Source organism: Callionymus lyra, chromosome 11, assembly GCF_982586985.1.
Source record: "Callionymus lyra chromosome 11, fCalLyr1.hap1.1, whole genome shotgun sequence".
Lineage (NCBI taxonomy): Eukaryota > Metazoa > Chordata > Actinopteri > Syngnathiformes > Callionymidae > Callionymus > Callionymus lyra.
This window is the reverse complement of record NC_141828.1, coordinates 7,294,432-7,311,720: the sequence shown is the minus strand read 5'-3', so window position 1 is coordinate 7,311,720 and position 17,289 is coordinate 7,294,432. Positions and strand designations below refer to the sequence as shown.

General features: G+C 40.4%; 2 protein-coding genes across 4 annotated transcripts in view; one reads left to right on the top strand and one right to left on the bottom strand.

Moving 5' to 3' along the window:
* Positions 1-2,553: 2,553 nt before the first annotated feature.
* Positions 2,554-6,353, bottom strand: yipf4 (Yip1 domain family, member 4). Of its 2 annotated transcripts, XM_087803070.1 has the most exons (6): positions 6,132-6,350; positions 4,446-4,599; positions 4,132-4,303; positions 3,980-4,057; positions 3,114-3,227; positions 2,554-3,047 (listed from the first exon to the last, which is right to left on the bottom strand). In XM_087803070.1, exons 1-6 carry the CDS (start codon positions 6,187-6,189, stop codon positions 2,910-2,912), a joined length of 714 nt encoding a protein of 237 aa, XP_087659196.1. In that variant the 5' UTR covers positions 6,190-6,350; the 3' UTR covers positions 2,554-2,909. The 2 variants fall into 2 exon arrangements, with proteins under 2 accessions (XP_087659196.1, XP_087659195.1); XM_087803069.1 differs by having other exon boundaries at positions 2,554-3,227; positions 6,132-6,353.
* Positions 6,354-8,524: 2,171 nt separating this feature from the next.
* The window catches only part of birc6 (baculoviral IAP repeat containing 6), an 83,175-nt gene continuing 74,410 nt past the window's right edge, over positions 8,525-17,289 (top strand). For both annotated transcript variants that reach the window (XM_087803160.1, XM_087803158.1), the window contains exons 1-9: positions 8,525-8,987; positions 12,915-13,096; positions 13,212-13,349; positions 13,420-13,613; positions 14,837-14,948; positions 15,026-15,108; positions 15,187-15,406; positions 15,467-15,636; positions 17,021-17,079. In XM_087803160.1, coding sequence (XP_087659286.1) covers positions 8,777-8,987; positions 12,915-13,096; positions 13,212-13,349; positions 13,420-13,613; positions 14,837-14,948; positions 15,026-15,108; positions 15,187-15,406; positions 15,467-15,636; positions 17,021-17,079 — 1,369 coding nt within the window. In that variant the 5' untranslated portion in view covers positions 8,525-8,776. The remainder of the gene's footprint in view (positions 8,988-12,914; positions 13,097-13,211; positions 13,350-13,419; positions 13,614-14,836; positions 14,949-15,025; positions 15,109-15,186; positions 15,407-15,466; positions 15,637-17,020; positions 17,080-17,289) is intronic.

Below are 17,289 nucleotides of genomic sequence, written 5' to 3'. Positions count from 1 at the left end.
TAAGTACCTCGGTGTGTGGCTGGACAGTAAACTGGACTGGTCCAGCAATACAGACCATGTATATAAGAAGGTTCAGAGTAGACTGTACTTTCTGAGGAGGCTTCGTTCATTTAACATCTGCAAGAAGCTCCTCTGCATGTTCTACCAGTCTGTGGTGGCCCGTGTCCTGTTCTATGCTGTGGTGTGTTGGGGTGGAAATGTGTCCAAGAGGAGTGTCAACAGGTTGGACAGGTTGATCAGGAGGGCTGGCTCTGTGGTTGGAATGAAGCTGGACTCACTGGTGACAGTTGCTGAGAGGAGATCATTGAACAAACTACTGTCCATCATGGATGATGACATTCATCCTCTGAACACTGTCATCAGTGAGCAGAGAAGCAGAATGAGTGCACGAATGCTCCTTCCTATGATGCAACACTAATAGACTCAGGGACTCATTCATTCCTCGGGCTATTAAATTTTACAATTCTGAGTTCGGGGGCAGGAGTGGAGTGAGAGTATCTGGATGTTCTGTTCTATGTTAGTCTTTGTATCCTTTGTCTTTGTTGTTTTTCTTTGACCTATGTTCTTTATCTTTATCTTTAGACTTAGATTGTGTCATCTTGTTCTTTCCCTTTATGTTCTTCTTCTTATTTTATTTTGTATGTATTATTTTGTATTGTTTATGAAAATTGCTGGCTACTGGAAAAAAACAATTTCCCGAAGGAGACCTCCTGAGGGATCATTAAAGTTTTACCTACCTACCTATTTGTCAACAACTTTGTTGTGGCTTGTTTTTTCAGAACATTAATTTCCAACAGCAGCTTCTATGGCCAGGAACTATCCAAGGTCTAGCCATAGTTCAGGGTTGGGCAATTATAATTCTTCAAGGGCCACATTAAATTCTGTAGATGTTGTTAGGGGCCGTCGGGCAAAAAGAAGAGACATTCGTCATTAGGCCATGACATTTATTAAGCTTAATAATCTGAAATTGTATTCCTGTATATGATCTTTTTTCAAAACATTTCTTCAATTAACTTTAAAAAAAATGTTTTGAGGGATTAATATATACTCGAAAAATTACACACAAAAAGGAGGGGAAAAGTAAATTTAATGTGAAAATGTAAATTAATTAATACAAAATACATTTGTTAATGCATTATTACTATTATACATGATCATACTTCCTGCCATAGTTGCTAAATTATCAGAAGGAATCTTTTTATTATTATTATCCAAGCACGCTGTATCATAGCTATATCTATGACGATTTAAACGGACCAAACCGTTTGAAAATCGGTCCAGGATTCAGCGAATAATTGTATTTTAAGATCGAGAAGTGACTCCTTCCCTGCAGCTGTTAACGCGCAGCTGCCTCTGACGACACTGTACCAAGATGGCGGCGCTCTATACACATTTATATATGTCTGGTTCGCTCTAGCAGGCGCCCATACTTGAAATGGCCTTACCTCCTTCCTGACACCAACGGAGACGGACACTAGATGTCGCTATTCTTTTTCTTTTTACCTTAGGATCATTTTCACTAATGTTGGTTAAGCAGTGCTTAATTCTGTGTTATAGAAAAATGACTGGAAAGGATAACTTAATTGAATTGCATTTTCCGTAAATGGATAATAGTACAGAGAACTAAGTCACCATTAGGATTAGTCTTGAGTTAAGTGGCTCTACTGCCCCCTGCTGTCTCTTTATTTCAATTGCTATCATAAAAGATAAAAAGTTGGAGATATAAATGACAGTATAGATGTAAATTGTGTTTTATGTTCTATTTCTATATTTCTTTGCTGTGTCTCAAATCGCATACTTGCGTACTCAAAGTTAGTATTTTTAGTGCGTAAGTGCGTCTCAATTCTTAGTATGCGAAATTTAGTGCGCCATGCACACTAAATTGTCACTAAAACGCCCACAAAACTGAGTATAGTTCGATGGAAACTATGTACACTAAACGGCTGCCATCTTAGTGACGTTGTAAACAGAAGTTATATACTTGTATATGCATATATATATATATATATATATATATATATATATATATATACTTACAGGTGCATTTTCAGCCGTAGAAGGGTGACACGTCTTCGGTACTGATACCAGCTTAAATATCTCGCGAATATTTCGAATCTAAAATTTTTTCTTTATTTCTTTTTCCAAACTTCCTACAGCTGGTTGCAAGCATCGTTAAATAGTAGTAGAAGAAGTAGCTGTCGCGTCATTGCGTCAAGTGTGTAGCAGCAGTGTTTGATTTGAGACATACTATCTGCGGAGAATTTGCGTACTAGTTAGTACGTACACTATCCTGATGCATACTAACTTCTAGTATACTAAGAGAAGTATGCGATTTGAGACACAGCACGAGTCTTCCACGGTCTAACAATAACCTACACTTCTGATAATGATGGTCCTCGAACAAATCTTTTCTTAACCCGCTCACGTCACAGACCAATAGACTAGAATCACCAGTGGAGGGCAGTGGGTAGTATTGGATCAAATAAACGCCGAGACACACCTCGGTTTTTACAGATGCAAGAGCCACCGACGAAGCGCTGAATACAACGACCAGAGTTTGCAAACCATCGGTTTATTTCTCCTTGATGCATAAAAAGAGTCGGATAAATGTAGAGGAGACCACGAGTCTTTGTTCACGATTCCGTTAGTGTTCCGTTTGTTACGGGTTCATAAATAGGTCGCACATGTTTCTGGGGGAAGGACCTGTGTAATGGGGCGCCACAGGACGACTACAGCGCTGCGATTTGCACTGACAAGGTTTCCAGGAAGTGATCAAAGCAGATTCTTGAATCAAGACGTTTAGGGAGAGTCTATTTACAGCTTTATATATCCAAACATCCCCCGCTAGGTTAAAAAAAAAAAAACACCTCTTAAAAGAACCACCGTCCATGAGCAGGTTTGTCGTCCGGTCAGACTCCGGTGTAGAGTGACAGGAAGTAAATGTACAAAAGGAAGATGGGGTAAATGAGAAGAGGCTTCTTGGTTTTAAACTCTTCTCCGACGAGCAGCGAGGCGGCGCTGTAGGCGGCCCAGAACACGCCGGACAACTGGAAAGACAGACAGAAGACCGTCAGAGCGACGACGACGACAGGAAGGCAGGTTTGGAAACTTACTTTGAAGAGAATAGAAATCATCTCGAAGCCTCCGATCACGAGCAGCAGGGGCGCGATGACGATGAGAGGGAGGAGAGAGTAGCCGATGACGCCGAGCACCTGACCGTAGCTCACCTGCGGCGGCACGACCGAGATCATGGATGAGAAGCTTTAAGATGGACTTATTCAACAATTATTATTATTAAACAATTTCCCGAAGGAGACCTCCTGAGGGATCAATAAAGTTTTACCTTACCTTACCTTATTCACGAGTAAACTATTAACAAAACACCAATCAAGTTGAGAGAACTTTTGATTTCACTTAATCATATTAATCCAAAAGAAATGGAAAAATAAAACTCTGAAATATACGATGAAATCTAAAACTGATATATGGTATTTGGTATTTGATTTTACAAAAAACTAAATGATCTTGCTAAAATGGAAAAATAATGAATATTAATAGAAATATTGTTTTTATTTTAAAAAGATGAACATTTATATTAAGACTAAATAAATATTTGAAATGGAACTTTTAAGGACACAAGAAGACCAATTTATTGAAAAATGGAAAAAGTGGACTCTGACAACAACGACACCTGTGAAATACTTGGACTGTATCAGTGTGTACTTTATATATTGAAAGATGCATGTAAGAAACATGAACAACCCCCATTTTTATTTTTATTATTTTTGTTTTGTGTTTTTGCGTTGTTGGTTTTTTATTTTCTGTGATGTATGTGTGTTTGCCTTAATGTGGAAAACTCTAATAAAACTTAAGTTTGAAAAAAAAAAGACTAAATAAATAAGTCTTTTGTTTAGTATTGAAATAAATAATTCTATTCTCAGAAACGAGGCTCTGTGTCGTCTCGGTCCACAGGACTCACCTCTCCACCCAGAACTCGAGCCAGAAGAAAGATGGTTAATGATCCAAATATCCAGATGGTGATGATCCAGGACACAACCTGCCAGTGACGTCACAGGAAACACTTTAATTCCTCCTCTTCAAATAAACAAATCCTGACGGTGACGTTCTCACCCTGAACTGTCCGTAGATGGAGATCATGGAGAAGAGCAGGACGACAGCCAGAGGGCCCCAGAAGTCCGGGTTGTCCCGGACAACCTGCCGGTTGAAGCCCAGTGACGGCATCGGCATTAGAACGCAGCGCACCTTGTAGTAGATGTCCTTCAGATCGATGTCCAACTCCTCGCTGAGAACGTAGCAGAAAACGGTAAAAAACATCCAAGGAATTTGATGGTGTAGTTAATTGGACAACCAGACAAGAGGTTATGTGGCTTGGAGCTCTCAGAGCTTCATAGAGATGATCTAGATCTGGAGGAAAACATACTCACAGCAAAGGTTTGCTCCCCTCGCTGTCGTCCTCCTCCACCTCCAGCAGCCAGCCGTACCCTCGCTGCCTCAGGAAGGTGGTGGCGTACGGGTCTCTGCCACTGTCGGCGCCCATATCCAGTTTGACATCTGGAGTGCTGATGGTGCCGCTGAGCTCTGTCAGAGAGATCCATTAACCATTAGTCAAAACTGCACAAGCAGAGAAAAATATCAAGCGGAGAATATAATGCTGAGCTCAAAGACTGATACCGAACACGAAAACATCTTGAAGAAGTGTAGGTATGTGTGTATTTTCCTCTTCCTGGTTATGGAGAGTGGTCAACTAGTGTAACTCTCACTTATCTATTATTTCCTTATTATCTACTCACTATCACTTACTCACTGAAGAGCTGCAGGATCGATGTATTCGCTGTCAAACTGCGTTTGCTTTGTTGAAATCACCAATATTTATTAATACTGATGACGTAAAAGACACGTCATAGTTTCTGTAGAATATTGAAACTCCTAGATTGGTCCAGTACACTTGCCACAAATCGCAGATAACTTTTGACCATTTTTTCACTCGACAAAACTCCCTCGCAAAACCTCTTAGGCGAGTAAAATATTTTTGGAAACCCCATTATATAATAAAGTATATATTTACCTGTAGGTTTCCCAAATATCTTCTAAATTAATCGATTCGCACATCGTTTTTTTTGGACCCCTCAATTTCCTGATGTTTACTGACATTTTCCATCACTTTTCCATTACTTAGTTCATGAAGTTCATCAATTCAATACAAATGAATTTGAATGTATTACTTTCCACCTAAACAATTTATACTTAAATTATACGTATACAACTATATCGCACTTATATCTATCTATATATATATATATATATATATATATATATATATATATCTCACAAAAAACATATATCTTTAGTGATTTATATCATAACAGTCATGAAAACAAAGCAGAAAACGTATGTGATTTTTATGTGTATGTGTGTGTGTGTTTGTGTGTATATATGCTGCTGAGAACAAATGTATATTATATTTTACATAATCTGGGTTGTTTACACTCCAACTCCAAATATCTCTTATTCTGTTTGAGCAATTGGGGTCACACCTAAAATATTGACCCCCATTGATTAGTATGGAGGAGGTTGACCATAAATTACTGCATTTTCAAGAGTTATATTAGTCCATAACTTTCTTAATATTTATCGGAGAAAAAATATACTTGTATCACTGGAATCGTCTTTACAATACATTTTATATGATACTGGTTTCATAAAAAATAATTAATATTTACAGACATACCTATGAAGTTTTTACGCAATCTAATGAATGTTATTGTCAACAGTCTGTTGATAGTCTGTTAACAATAGAGTTTATTGTTAACGCTATAATACTTTTTTTTAACTAGGAGTAACTCAATGAAACTACACGTCGATTATCCAGTTCAAACATGACAACAATGATCAGATGTTTTTAAACCACATACGTAAACACACGTGCCTCGCGATGACAATCCTTTTGACAAACTGCGATAGTTAAGATTCCCAGTTTAACACCTTCCTGTGGACGATCTTGATGTTGTAGAATATTAAAAATCGAATGACAAAACCACAAAAAGCTGGCAAAGAGCTACTTCCGGGCCCGCAGCACTAGCTACTGTTAGCTACTGTTAGCCTTAGCTTACCTTCAGCTTCTGTCGACGAGACGAAAGTGAAATCTCCGTTGTTGGGAGGAAACTGCATGTTTGAACAATGTCACTCGCTCACAACAAACACGACACACATTCACTTGAGCTGGTCGTGTCGAACCGATATGGCTGTCATTGGTCACAGCTTGACTTTACAAGTCAAACTCCTGCATATTGTTTTCCTTCTCTGCGCGATGAGGCGGAAGAGCAAAGCATTCTGGGAAAAATGCGACACGTCCGAAAACTCGGCCCAGACGTCAGTCATTCGTGACGTCAACACATTTCCATGTAATAAAGAACATTTAGAATCGTTGTTGAATGGTTTTGCCGGGTGTTAAACTCAACCGAGCTTTTGAGAAAATGAATGGGGAAGAAAATAAACCTTCAGTTAGTTCTGGTTGTCGGATGCGGCAAATGACGTCATCTGCGTCCAACGAAATCATCTGACCTCGTGACGTAAGAAAGTCAAGCGCTGACGCTCCCTGTCGATCACATAATATAGACTAGGTGTGACTGAGGGCAGGTGCGTCAGAAGCACTCGACTTTTGAAGGACTGGGAGTCACTTTGTCAACGTTAAAGTCGTGAGAAGATGGAGGAGAGTTGATGATGATGATGGTGATGATGATGATGATGATGATGGTGATGATGATGATGATGATGATGAAGATGGTGTCATTCATTTCAAGTTGAGAGGACATTAATGGTCCACCTGTAATAGAAGTGTGAGGAGCAACTGTAACCCATCATCATCTATGCTCTTCCTTCCTGTCCTTGCCCAGCCTCGGCGGTTCCTCGTCCAACAGGGATGCTCTCGGCCACCTCAACTATTTGCAGCCCAATACCGGGCGGTGATAAAAGATGCAGTTTGATGGAGTTGCACGGCAGCAGTGTTGGTGAGTTGTTACACTCCGAGATGCCTTTAAATTGAGGCAAATAGGGACGGGCTGAATAAAAAAATGGATGGAGAGACTCTTATCTCCATGTCAATCCTATGAGGTATCTTTTGTGTTTAACACAGATTATCAATCTTTAACATCAATAGACTCATTTCTGACAATTACAAAAATCTGATTTGAATCGAACATTGGATCAGACTTGGAAATTAGAATTAATGCAACTGTAAGGTGTTGTTATTAAGAGAGATTCTTTACCCTCTCTTAATATTAACAAATAACTACTTATGGGTCAATCTTTTCAGATAATGATCTACGCTATTTCACGACTAATATAATTTCTTACATACTTCTTTTAATCAAAATCAGAAAACGTTTTTACCAGTATTAAAGAAAAACACAATAATTAGTTGTGGTGTTTTAAATACAAAATAAAGAAATAAATATGAATTTAATAAAATTACATCAATACAATAAAAACAATTAAATAACAATACATGAAAAAACAATTAAATAATTTAATCAATTTAATTAATCTAATCTTTTAATACTAATATATTTTTGTATTGGATTTGATCTAAACATATCTGCTGCGTAGACTTTATTGAATGGAAGCGTTTTGCATTCACTTTTATCTTGTAATAAGTAAACCATTTTTCTCTACCCTGTATTGAATTATATATATCTTCCGCCCTGTTTAATGTAAAAGTATACCACGCAATTTTAGGTTATATTTTTGTCCGCATCTTTCTAGTTATAATTTCCCTTAACTTGTTTTTTTAGTATCTTGTTTATTCAGCAAAAGATATTTAACTTAAAACTTATTTATTTTCCAAGTAAATGTAATATACTTTCGTAATATGGTCTTTATATAAATTTCTGAAATATTCGCTTTGTAAAATGTTTTTTTGTTGCTGCACTGTTATATTTATTATATTTATATAATGAGATATTTATATAGTGAGAAGCTGGACTCACTGGTGACAGTTGCTGAGAGGAGATCATTGAACAAACTACTGTCCATCATGGATGATGACAGTCATCCTCTGAACACTGTCGTCAGTGAGCAGAGAAGCAGAATGAGTGCACGAATGCACCTACCCAGGTGCAAAACAAATAGACTCAGGGACTCATTCATCCCTCGGGCTATTAAATTGTACAATTCTGAGTTTGGGGGCAGGAGTGGAGTGAGAGTATCTGGATGTTCTTTTCTATGTTAGTCTTTGTACCCTTTGTCTTTGTTGTTTTTCTTTGACATATGTTCTTTATCTTTATCTTTAGACTTAGATTGTGTCATCTTGTTCTTTCCCTTTATGTTCTTCTTCTTATTTTATTTTTTATGTATTATTTTGTATTGTTTATGAAAATTGCTGGCTATTGGAAAAAAACAATTTCCCGAAGGAGACCTCCTGAGGGATCAATAAAGTTGTACCTACCTACCTACCTATATTCATGTCATTCGTCTCTACTGTTCCCGTCACTCGCAGTGTTCTCGCGAGAGTTGAGGGGCAGCAACGCTAGCTGGTTCACCTATCATGTAAGCGAGAGGAAGCCGAGCCTGGAGTTCCTCAGCGCGGATGGTGAACGGCCACTGCTGCGGTGACGGCCGGAAGACAAGACACCGCAGAGGGACACAGCAGTGGCGCAGGGGCCACATTTCCCACCCAATCTTTTTTTAATTTTGCCATACTAGGTGGATTGAAGGATCATTACAGAAGAAAGAAGGGACGGGGGGGGAATACAGAAAAATGGCGGCCGCGGCCTCGCCGGGCTCCGGCTCGTCCACCTCCTCGGACTGGATTGTCCTGAGAGACGGCTGCCTTCGCTGCGACGAGGAGGGACTTCGGAGTCTGACCTACCACCCGGCCCTCAACGCCATCCTGGCTGTCACCAGCCGGGGCAGTATCAAAGTCATTGACGGCACTTCGGGGGCCATTCTCCAGGCTTCAGCACTGCAGGGTGAGCTGCTGTCAAGACCCCAACACACTCCCACCACTGCCATCCACACACCTCGAGAGTAGGGGTCAAAGGGGGTCGAAAACCTCTAAATAACAAGAATAAGAATCACTTTTAAAACGGACTTTGTCATCAGATTGGAAACGTGTGAAAGCGTCGCTTCCTATTCCTGTCAGACGGAAACTGTCGAGAGTTAAACATGTCACTCTGTCGTGTCGCGAGGAAAATAACCTTTATTTTTAAAATATAAACAACTCGTCTTGGATCTGATCCGTCACTAGAACGACAGCTGTGTTGGAAGAAAAAAAATCATAGAAACACCCGAACGTTCCGAATAATGACCGATCCGTGGTGACCTTTTTTATTGTGTTTTTAATCCCATTTATTCAAAGAAAGTACATTACATTTGTGATAAAAGATGCGTTGAGATCCACATGCCGGCTAAACACGCAGACATCTCCACTTTGACAACAAACAGGACCAGGAAACCCTGGACCGGCTAACGTTAGCACCAGCTGTGTGTTGTGTGTGCGGGGGGCCCTTTGCGATGGGATTGTTAAAGTCAAACGTAAAGTGGTCTCCGGACCCCCCGTGAGGGCGAATAAAATGTCTTATCGACGAGCTTTGCGAGATAATAACTAAACCCGCTTCACTCCTGAGGTCAAGTTCGATTCGCAAGACATCTCGTCAAGTGGTTGTAGCATCGTGGCTAACGGCTAGCAACTTAGCACAAAGCTAACTAGCTCCTCGACATTGCCTATCACTTTCGGTTTTATTTACAATTCTTATACAATATACTTTTGACCCCCGAGTGTCGACGTTTATCAGACGTTAACATTGGAATAAAAAGGCGGGTCTGAAATGTGCTGTACAACACGGTGTTATGATGCTAACGACAGCTAAGCTAGTTGCTACTGTAACTTATGGATCAGGGAATGTCAGACGCTGGAGAATCTGGGCACGATTTTTTTTAAAGACCTGCCGCGAAGGATTGTCGTTTATTCTTGAGCTGGACTGACTTGACGGATTTATATAATCATTAGAAGGACTACATGTCATCTCTGTGTGCCCTGTCCCAGCCAGCTGACAGACTACAAGTGACTGCGAGACACTACTTTGTGAAACCCATCGTTGCTTTTATTATATTGATATATATTTTCTTGATGCGTTTAAATATTGGTGGTTAGTCTTTTTTGGTTGCAAAAACATATGATCCTCATTCCTGGTCCAAGGGAAGTTTCTGTCCACTACTGTATGTGTACTGTAACAGTGGGAACACAAAGATTAACTATATTATGAGACCGATTTCTCCTTCTGCTTCTTATAAAGATAACCGCACACAATTTTGAACTCCTGACGAGTCAGCCGGAGGAATATTCTACCTTCTGAGATGGATGGACTACTAGCTAAATAAACACTGCTGCTCCTGTCAGAATAGAAGCAGAATTGGCTGTGAAACACAAAAGCACCATAAAGTCCCCGCTCACCTCCCTTAAAACAATAAACGATAAACAATAAAAACTTCATACAATTTCGATCAATAAAGTTTTTACCTTAATCGGTGTAAATTGAACCGTTTAAATTGTTTCGAGTAAGTCCGTGCCTTTAGATGTAATTGCTTTGGTCTTTTTCCTCAAAGTATTTGCTTCAAACTACAAGTTGAGAGGCTGTGTTTACAGTAGTCATTGAACATGTAGGCAGGAATGAGATTCTTCGATAAAGCTTTAAAACCCCAGAATGATCTTAATGCGTTGATTTCAGTATCTCTTAAATAGATCTGGGACTTCTATTGTACTCATCGGTATGTGTCTCTTTGTCCAAAACTCTCGCAATTTAAATATTTACATTAGAAAATGATCTTAAGCCCTGCCCACTGAAGACACTTTTTTTTTTCTGTAAGTAAGTAATATTTATTTATATAGCACTTTTCCAGACCAGGGTCACAAAGCGCTTAAACAAACTAAACAATACTCAAAAAAGTATATACACTTTAAAGATCAAGATAATACTGAGAACAACACAGGAGTTCCAGAAAATCGAGGAAAAGCCTGAACAAATAGAAACGTCTTAAGATGTTTCTTAAAGGAGTAAGTAGACTCCATCAAACACAGAGGGAGAGGAAGATCGTTCCAAAGCTTAGGAGCAACAGCCTGAAAAGATTTCTCTCCTCTGGTCCTGAAGCGTGTTCAGGAACCATAAGTAGATTCTGATCCACAGACCTCAGAGCCCGAGCTGGGGTGTAAGGCTGGATCAGATCAGTGATGTAAGGAGAAGCCTGACAATGAATAGATCTGAAAGTAAGAACCAGAATTTTAAAGTTGATCCTGAAAGAAACTGGAATCCAGTGAAGAGTTTTAAGGATCGGAGAAATGTGAGTTCTTCTACTTGAGCGTAGAGTGTAGATTAACTCTTGTTTACCCCAACCTCGCCCACTCTGCTGTGATTGGTCAAGCATCATGGTTTGTCACCACATGTCATGAATCCCTGAAGTCTCCACCTCCAAGGGACTTGTTGTACAAACAAAGCAGGGTGTGATTACAGCTGGCTGGAGGAGGAGGAGTGAAGCCATTATTACGCTCTTATGGACTTCACTCTCGTAACCTCTTGTTCGCCCAGATTACAGAAAGGGGAGATCTTTATAAAGTAATGACTTCAAAACATGGTCATGCTGAGAAAAGAAAGAGACTGAAGAGAGACAGAAAGCAATTCATTCATGAATCAAGCTTAGCTTCCTACTGTGATTTGGCAGGAATAATCTTAAGGCTTCTGACAAAATATATATATTTTTTCGTCCCATTAAAAATCTTTATGGAAAACTTGAAAACTAAAATAATTCTCCCAACTCCTTACCTTTTATTTTATTTTTTACATTTAAATTGTTGAGTTGAAGGTGAGATTGAACCTAAAAACCTGTTTTGTCAGAACGGGTTTCTTGTGACTATTATATGTAACGGTTAAAGGCCACATGTGGTGCTTCTCGGTGTGTACAGTTCTTTAAGCATGACTTGAGAATAATGGAGGATTGTAGTTGAATTGCTAATGTTGTAGTCTATGGACAAGAATGTTTATCTATGCGAGATATTTTGTGTTAATGGTGAGTGGATTTGCTTATATGGTCATAATTTACGATATATATACTGTAGTTTTGACCCACCCTGAAAAAATCAACTTAAAACAAAACAAGGAGCTAATCTTTGTCCAACAACTCCGTAGCTTGGCATTCTTTTTCGTCGCAGAAAGCTTGTCCAGCTCTTTGACCTTTACTAAAGTCAATATAGTTCATGTGATCTTTTTATTGGTCTTCATTTTTGTATCAGTCCATTCGATACTCCCACAGAAGTAGGCCAGCGAAGTTTGGAAGTGCCAGAGTTGTCTTATCTGCATCTGAGGTGAACGTTGAAATGACTCCACTGCAGCTTGTGACTGTGGCTTTGACTCGAAAACTGTGCATAGGTGTTAATATCTTTGTTGATTTAAGCTGAGGAAATAGTTGGACCTCTCGTGGTTCAGTTTAGATTGTTGATATTGTGATTGAGGTCTTTGAAATGTTTTCGAATGATTCAGGAGTCCATGTTATAAACTTAATGAAAGTGGTCAAAACAATCAAAATGAAACGATTCAATTGTTCAACCGTCATGTGGCTCAAAGACAAATATCAAAGACTATGTATTTTCCTCTTCAAATATGCACTGTGTATGACTTTTGATTGTGTATTAAAAAAACCAAAAGATTGACCAAAAACCTTTAACTGACCACATTTGTCAAGTATCATTTGATCCACTGAAAAGCTCAACGCAATATAATCTTGCATTCTAGATAAAGCACCTTGTTTTGACAGCTGTTGGCGTCACATTTTCACAGTACAGTTAAATAACTTGTGACCCACAACTGTTGAGTTCTCAGCCTCACTCTGATGTCTCTCGTTTCCAGCGAAACCTGGCGGTCGTGTAAGGTGTCAGTATTTCCCTGCGGTGGACAAGGTGCTTTTTGTGGACGACTATGCAGTGGGCTGCAGGAAGGACCTCAACGGCATCCTTTTGCTGGACACAGCCCTGCAGCCTCCAGTGACCAAGCCCGAGGACCTGGTCCAGCTGGAGCTGCCAGTCACAGAAGTAAGACTTAATGCAGTCACAGTCTATCTCACGCACAAGATCTGTAAAAAAAAAAAAAAGATCGCAAGTCACTCATGGATGACGGCGTTCCAACTCTTCCCTTTCCTGTCTTCAGGCCCAGCAGGTGCTATTGGCCTGTCAGGACAAGATTGACGTGTCCAACACGGAGGGCTACGAACTCTTCATCACGCAGCTACAGGAAGGCCTGAAGAATACCTCACACGAGACTGCTGCCAGTCACAAAGTGGCCAAGGTGAGTCCCTGAGTGGGATTGACTTGCTGCAATAAAAGCTTCATTGTGTTCACACCCTTCTCTCCTCTAGTGGGCAACGATAACCTTCCACCTTCCCCACCACGTGCTGAAGCTGGTCGCCAGTGCCATCGTCAACGAGCTGATGAAGGTCAACCAGAATGCCGCTGCCTTGTCTGTGGCCTCGTCGATCATGGACAGACTCTCCTACCTCTTGTCAACCGCCCGGCCTGAGCTCGGGGTGGGCCCGGGCCGCTCCGTGGATCGGTGAGTTTCGACGGATGCACGACTGCTTCTGATCTAGAGATCCTATCCTCGCTGCTAAACTGTGTCCACGATAGGACCATAGAGTCTGAACCAGTGGTTCTTAGCTGCCTACTAGGACTGACGATACGATATATCGTCATATATTGTGTTACTGTAGTAACGACGGTATATTGTTTCTTTGAAAGATCTAACACTTTTTCTGGGTTTTGAAACAAAGAAATAAGCAAATACTTTCTCTAATCAAATGTGAAAGTGTTTCTCAAGATATTAACCAATATATAAACGTATATTAACAATAATGAAGTGCATTCACAGTCTCAAACAACCTGGATCAACATGCAATATCCAGTATCTGTCAGTGTTTCATTTCAACTTTAAACTTGGTTTTAAAGACAAAATCACCAAAATACAAGCATCAGATTTAATAGCTTAAATCGATATTTAACCTTTGAGATAAAATTTTACTTTAATTAACAACATACGATTTAACATTTATTTATTTTGTTAAAAATCATTTGATCTATGATCAACATGATTTAAAAGTAAGTTAGTAAAGTGTTTACCGGTGTTATGACTAAAGTAAACTTGTTAAACTTGTTCCTGAAGTTTGTGAAAGTTAAATTTAGCCAAACTGAGGTCACACACAAAAAAACAACACACTGTCAGCCTTTATTCAACCAGTATTAAACACACACTCTCTATTTGTTGGATTTAAAGCAAATTCCAATAATGAAGTCAACATTAACACTAGAACTTTTGTTATTGTTGACTTTCAGAAAGTTTCTTTCGTCTCTACGGAACAGCAACCTCACCTGCTCCGTTTTGTTTCGCCTTTCTTGTTTCTTCGATCTTCTTTGCTGTGATCCTTCTCTGGATACTTGATAAAGTCAGTAGTGTTGAATTGTGTGGAGGGATTTCTCCTCCAAACATCTGCTCAGGTGTTCACTGCAGCAGAGCCACTGTTGTTGGCAGCAGCTGCTTCACTGGCGCGTATCGATATTTTTCTAAACCCCTACTGCCTACAGTGGGTCACTGCCCTTCATCTGTTGAAAAATAGAACATTTTCTTTTCTTTTAATGTAACATTTAGTTTAATACGAGGTTCAAATATCATTTCTCTTTTCTTGAGTATATAGATGTAAATTACTGCACAGTGGTCCATTGTTTATCGTTGTTTAAATTCTAAAATATCTACTCTGACGGCTAACCTTGAATCTTCACCAGATCGTTGATGTACAGTGAGGCCAACCGACGGGAGACTTTCACCTCGTGGCCACATGCTGGCTACAGGTGGGCTCAGCCTGATCCCATGGCTCAAGCTGGTTTCTACCACCAGGTGAGTGTTTTTTTTGTTGTTTTTTAAATGGGATTTATTTTATCTTATCTTAAACGATGACGACTGTGCGTGTCTAGCCGGCGTCGACAGGAGACGACAGAGCCATGTGCTTCACCTGCAGCGTGTGTCTGGTGTGTTGGGAGCCGACGGACGAGCCGTGGTGAGCTAGCGTCACGAGAAGAGTCGGAACCGTCGAACGATGCTGAACTCACTTTCCATCACCCTCTCTCCGCTTCAGGTCCGAACACGAGCGGCACTCTCCCAACTGCCCGTTCGTGAAGGGGGAGCACACGCAGAATGTTCCCTTGTCGGTGACCCTGGCCACCAGCCCCGCCCAGTTTCCCAACTCCAAAACGGACAAGATCTCCTGCTTTGGTTTCGGGAGCTGCCCGCAGTTCCTGGCGGCCGCCACGAAGAACGGCAAGATCTGCGTCTGGGACGTTTCCAAGATGATGAAGGTCGGTGACGGACTCTCGTGTCGCGGCAAGATCGTTCACTGACACTTTGACATCGATCAGGTGCACCTTAAGTTCGACATCAATCCCTTCGACCCGGCCATCCTGAGGCAGCTGATCCTGTGCGGAGGCGAGCCGAGTCAGCAGACGCTGACGGAGTCTCGAAGACCAACTCTGGCCTGGCTGGAGGAGTCGTCCTCCTGCGCCGACCTGCCTAAGCTTGAAGGGGACAGGTACGAGTCCCCACTATGGGACGGTTACTTCGGGGGGTGAGGCGGGGGAGACCCTGGACAGGACGCCAGTCTGTCTCAGGGCACACAAAGACACACAACCATTCACACTCACACTCATCCCTACGGCCAATATCACAATCAAATTCTGTATGTTTTTGGACTGTATTAGTTCCCTCCTGACCTGGAAGCGAACCGGCAACCATCTTGCTGTCAGAACCTTGCAGAGCAAGTACTGCTCGGTTTTACGATATTTTCTAATATCGTAAAACCAATATTTCTTAGTGTAGAAAATCATGTCAAATCCTCACTGGATCTGGTATTCATGGCCTTACATCAGTGATCTGATCCAGCCTTCCTCTCCCTCTGAGTTTGATGATCTACTGACTCCTTCAAGAAACATCTTAAGACCTTTTTATTTGTGCAGGATTTTTCTTAATTTTCTGCTGTGTCTCAAATCGCATACTTGCGTACTCAAAGTTGGTATTTTTTAGTGCGTAAGTAAGTAATTCTTATTTGTATAGTGCATTTCTAGACCAGGGTCACAAAGCGCTTAAACAATCAAAACAATATTCAATAAAGTATATATTTTAAAGTCCGTCTCAATTCTTAGTATGCAAAATTGAGTGCTCCATGCACACTCAATTGTCACTAAAATGCCCACAAAACTGAGTGTGGTTCAATGGACACTATCTACGCTAAACGGCTGCCATTTTAGTGACTTTGTAAACGGAAGTTACGTCATATATATATGCATATATATATATATATATATATATATATATATATATATATATTTACAGGTGTATTTTCAGCAGCAGTACGAGGATGACACGTCTTCAGTGCTGATACCGGCGCAAATATCTCGCCAATATTTAGTTTCTCAGATTTTTTCTTTATTTTTTTCCAAACTTGAAAAACGTGCTGCCAGCAGGTGTCGATAGTGTTCCTACAGCTGGTTGCAACCATCGTTAAATAGAAGTAGAAGAAGAAACTGTCGCGTCATTTCCGGTTAGTGCGTAGCAGCAGAGTTTGATTTGAGACATACTATCTGTGGAGAATTTGCGTACTAGTTAGTACGTACACTATCCTTATGCATACTAACTTCTAGTATACTAAGATAAGTATGCGATATGAGACACGGCACCGTTTTTTCTTACATGGTCTTTGTTTAGCTTTTGATTGTTCAAGCCCTTTATGACCCTGGTCTAGAAAGATCTTTACAAATAACTATGACTTACTTACTGTTTTTTTTACCACTTGTTTTGTTACACTGGTCGACAGTTGGTCGTCTTCTCACTCATCCTCCTACGCAGACGCTTCTTCTCCAAGTTAGTCGTAGTCAGAAAGTCATGTTGTGACTCACGGTTGACTTCTCCTCCCCCAGTGACGACCAGTTGGAGGATTCCGACAGCGATGAGCATTCCCGAGCCGAGTCAGTAACGGGTAGGTCATCGTTGTTATGGTTTTCATGTGTGTGACGCGGCGCTACAAGATCTGTTCAGTTTACAAATGTATCTGATACTGGAGGGAAGCAGGTCAGGTCCTTTTTTTAAACGGGGCTTAAAGAATGAAAACAAAAACTTCAAGTTTATTTTTCAAGCTTAACAGGAAAGTGTTTAACAATTTGGGACAGTTCAAGGCCATCCATTGTGA